Source organism: Stereum hirsutum (assembly GCF_000264905.1).
Source record: "Stereum hirsutum FP-91666 SS1 unplaced genomic scaffold STEHIscaffold_3, whole genome shotgun sequence".
Taxonomy (NCBI): domain Eukaryota; kingdom Fungi; phylum Basidiomycota; class Agaricomycetes; order Russulales; family Stereaceae; genus Stereum; species Stereum hirsutum.
This window is the reverse complement of record NW_006763133.1, coordinates 3,512,053-3,516,178: the sequence shown is the minus strand read 5'-3', so window position 1 is coordinate 3,516,178 and position 4,126 is coordinate 3,512,053. Positions and strand designations below refer to the sequence as shown.

Below are 4,126 nucleotides of genomic sequence, written 5' to 3'. Positions count from 1 at the left end.
AACCGCCACCTGTCCACAGGCTAATGCGCATGCTTCGGAGTCCGGTAGATCATCGCACAGACAAGTGTCCAACGACAGCACATAGCTTGAATCTTCTGTCCGGAGTATTACGACGAGACAGAGGGAATTTTCCTGATATTTTAGCAATTTTTCCGGGACTGATAGGACCACTTACTGCAGAGTTATGACTTTAGTTATTTCGCCAGCCAGCGGGCCGCAGAGGGCCGGATTCCGCGCCTCGGTTCCGCGCCTCTGCGTCCCGTTTAGGCAGGTAGTTTTCCAACTGTATAGTAGACCGGTAAGCGCCGGAGCGCGTCCTTTTAACTTGTGGGAAGCGTCCTTGTCTCTTTATCATTGACAGTGACGCTTCTCACAGGTGAGTCTTACTATAGATTTCGTCTCTTTCTTTTTCTATTACTTTGTGAGGGCAATATCATTGACAGTGACGCTTCTCACAGTCGTTCTTCGAGTGCTCGATTATCTGCGCCTCACATCTTCTTCCGGTGACCGATGCTCCCTTCCCATCTCTCTGTCTCTGCCTGCACACTACAATACTACAGAGCTTCAAGAGGGAGTGGAACGCACCTTTGATCATCTACAACGCTCTAACTATTCCTTTCTGGCCCCCGAACACGATTCTTTCCCATCGTCTATTCAAGTTCCACCACCAACGATACATCATCTCTCTTCCCCCAGCCTCCTTATAATACCAGAAGAAGGATCCAGCCGAACATTGAGGGAGAAAGACAATGAGATTCTCGCACTTCGGGGGCATATTGGAGTGATGGAGGATCAGGTTGTTGAGGGACGGGATGTCGTTGAGAGCCAGATGGTGATGCAGGGCTTGTACAATGATGAGCTGAGGGAGAAGTTGTATACTGAAGAGACGAAGCGGTGTCGGTGGAAGGCCGATGCTTTGGCACACACAACAGAAGGTCACATTTGGTCGGGTCCCGAGTTCCTTGCTGCTGTAGAGGATGATGATAGGAGGGTAAGAGGAAAGGAGGCAACGAAAATTGACAACAAGAAGGCGAAGGAATGGAGAGGACAGGAGAATGTTCGGGTTGGCCAGGTTCACGCAACGTTGGCGGGCGAGTGGGAAGAGAAGCGAGATAAGATGAGGGCGCGGTGTGGGGCGGGGTTAGGATACATTGTATTAAATGTTTCCGGGTCATCCACCATGTCATGACTAGTCTGTGTGATACAGTAAGTATGGAAAACATCGGTTTTTAGCTGTAAATGGCCAATTCTGCAGCGTATTTGGATATCTAAACATAATTGATGGATTTATGTGCCAATCTTCGTGGGAGATAAGGTGTATGTATCACAAGGTAAACGTCCAAAAAGAATCCGAAGTGATTAAGCAGCCTATACTCAAAGTGCACAGAGTGCTCATTCGGAGTTTGCAAGTAGAGAAAGACTAGCAAGATGTCAGTAATAACGCAGTCAGCACTTTGAAAGGCTTGCGACTACAACAACTTCGTCACCTTCCTCACCCATCACAACAACCTCTCCCTCGATAGTGTCACCCAAGCCTTCTCGAATGAGAAGCAATCCCGCAAACATCGTGCTCTGCAGAATGAAGACACTCCTGAGCTCGCTATGCAGTCACTCTCAAACCCCTTTGCTTCTTCTGCGACTCCCCTTCCCACATCGTTTGAGATTGTCCTAAGATAAAGTCTGCATCGGAGCCTCTTCACACATGACCCTTCATCGTCATTGGTGCTGCTCATACTCTCCCCACGTCGTGCCCATTTGTTTGGCCGATGATTCTATGCGCTTCACATCGTCGGGCGTGACGTCGCTTTCAAGCGAGCTGGAGAGCTGCTTTTTACCGCCTCCATCGTCGACGGCAACATTGGCTATCTCAATGGGCGTACTTCCTCCTTTTGAGTTCATCATACCCATTTATTTTCTACTTTGCCACTCGATCTCCACCGCCGTTTCTCTCATACTAACTACGACACCGTTGAACGCGTGCATACACTCAAGCTTGTCGATGGTCTTACCATTTCTTCCTCCTCTACACCCAATCCTATCTGCGAGCCTTGCCTATCTAGGAAGTAATGTCATCATCACGTTTCGAAGACCGCTACACCTCGCTCTCACCCTCTCGATCTCATCCATAGCGATCTCAAAGGTCTCCTCCCTCCCACCCGCAACGGGTACCCCTACTGGGTCACGTTTATCGACGATGCTGGACGTTTCAAGGCGGTTCAGTTCTTGAGGAAGAAGAGTGAAGCTTTTGGGGCTTTCAGTGTTCAAGGCGTATGCAGGGAAGGCGCTAGGGAGGAAGATTAAGATGTTGAGGGACGATAAGGGAGGAGAGTATATTGGGAAGGATGATGCGTATTGTGCAGAGGAAGGGATTCTTCGCCAGCATACCGAGCCGAACGAAGAGAAAGATGAATGCACGTACCGCCATAACGCTCAATAAAATCAAGGTAGAGGTGCGCAAGAGCAGTGGCAATGCAAGCAGCATTCCAAATGACCTCCATGAACAGGAGCTCATCCGGCCACTTGTCCTTGAATGCGTATGCGGGAAGTCCAATCTCCCCATACCCAGAGCAAGGTGACCAGGCTTCTCGTGTCCGTCACCAGAGATCTCTTGCCAGGGACCTACGGACATTAGTGGCTTTCGAGTCGTACCATTGTGCTTCCCAGGATAATAAGCATCAAAACCTCCCGGATTATCTTCAAGCATAATCTTGCGAACGATATCCCTAAAGTATACACTGTTTAGGTACAATAATGAGTACATCAGAATAAAGTAGCGTACCGGGGAGGTAGGACCAAACGATTCGCAAGCTTCGTCTGGATGAAGTCTGGCCCGTTAAGCTGCGAACCCTCCCATCCACCCTTGTCGACTTCGCCCAGAACAGCTTTGCTTGGCCAGCTCAGTAGGGATATGCTTACGAACATAGGGAATGTCGAATTTCTTCTCTAATCCCGCCAACTTTGTGTTCCTGTGCAAACATCAGTATGATGAGCATCATCTCATAGCCAATTAATGCAAGCACTGGATGTAGAGATTGTGCTCGTTCTGGAGAGTGCTCTTCTTCTCTCTAGTATAACGGGACTGTGTATAGTGTGAGGCCTAGATAATCGACTGGTTAACAGGACGCGCTCCGCGGCTTACCGGTCTACTATACAGTTGGAAAAGAAACTACCTAAACGGGAACCAAGCGCCGGGTTCCGAGGGTCGGAATCCGCAGCTCTGCGGACTGCTTGAAAGAGAATAACTACCAAGTCATAGCTATGCAGTATGCGGTCCTATCAGTCCCGGAAGGATTGCCAAAATATCAGAACATTCCCTCTGTCTCGTCGTGATACTTCGGACACAGAGCGCAGGAGGGAAGCTTTCAAAGCTTCACCCTGTGGATCTACCGCAATAAATATCAGTTGGAGCGGAACAAAAGCAACATAAAGGACCAGATGGATTAACTGCAAGTAGGCGGCCATGATCGGGAAGAAGATTAGGGTAATATAGGCGACTTACAACCCTTCACACCATGTGCATTTCTCTCAGACTGGTTGTGCCTAGTAGCACAGGCCGATGTGACAGCAGTAAGGGCAGCTAGCGTCTGAGAGGAAACAAGATGAGAACAGGAATAACATCATTCACAAATCCTAATATGAGGAGAGGTCCTATGGTGATATCACCTGCACGTTACAACTGAAAATTTAAAAAAAACCAGGCATCGTGCCTGTCATGCTGGGTACAGCAATGGCCTCTCCCCCCATATTTGACTTTCTTTGTGCGGACAATATGTTGAATCAGCGTCCTTTTCATCTTCTCGAAAATACCTACCACAGCATGTTTCTATGTATCCAGTTAGAAATATCATGAAACTAGCCTAGTAAGGCAAGCAGCACAAATTTTCGCTCTGAAAATAACACAATCGTACCAAGCCGCCATCTCTTCAGGAAATTCTGCCCAAGCTGTGCTGGAAGAGAGTGTGTCTGTCGTATATGCCCCGTTTGTGAGGACCGAGAAGGTGATGTTGATTAGTTCGACTATATGTGTCATAAGGTGGCTTCAGAATTTTGATTTGGAGCCCTCGTCTCTTCGCCACTCTTATCACCCGAGTCGTCTGTGTCCTCCTCCACCCGACGATAGAACTGC

General features: G+C 48.5%; 1 protein-coding gene across 1 annotated transcript; it reads right to left on the bottom strand.

The window, feature by feature from the left end:
• Positions 1-2,035: 2,035 nt before the first annotated feature.
• STEHIDRAFT_154367 (uncharacterized protein) lies at positions 2,036-2,922 on the bottom strand (the record flags this gene model as incomplete). The annotated part of the gene is made up of 5 exons (XM_007301397.1): positions 2,036-2,056; positions 2,110-2,284; positions 2,386-2,581; positions 2,650-2,735; positions 2,780-2,922. 5 exons carry the CDS (start codon positions 2,920-2,922, stop codon positions 2,036-2,038), a joined length of 621 nt encoding a protein of 206 aa, XP_007301459.1.
• Positions 2,923-4,126: the final 1,204 nt, after the last annotated feature.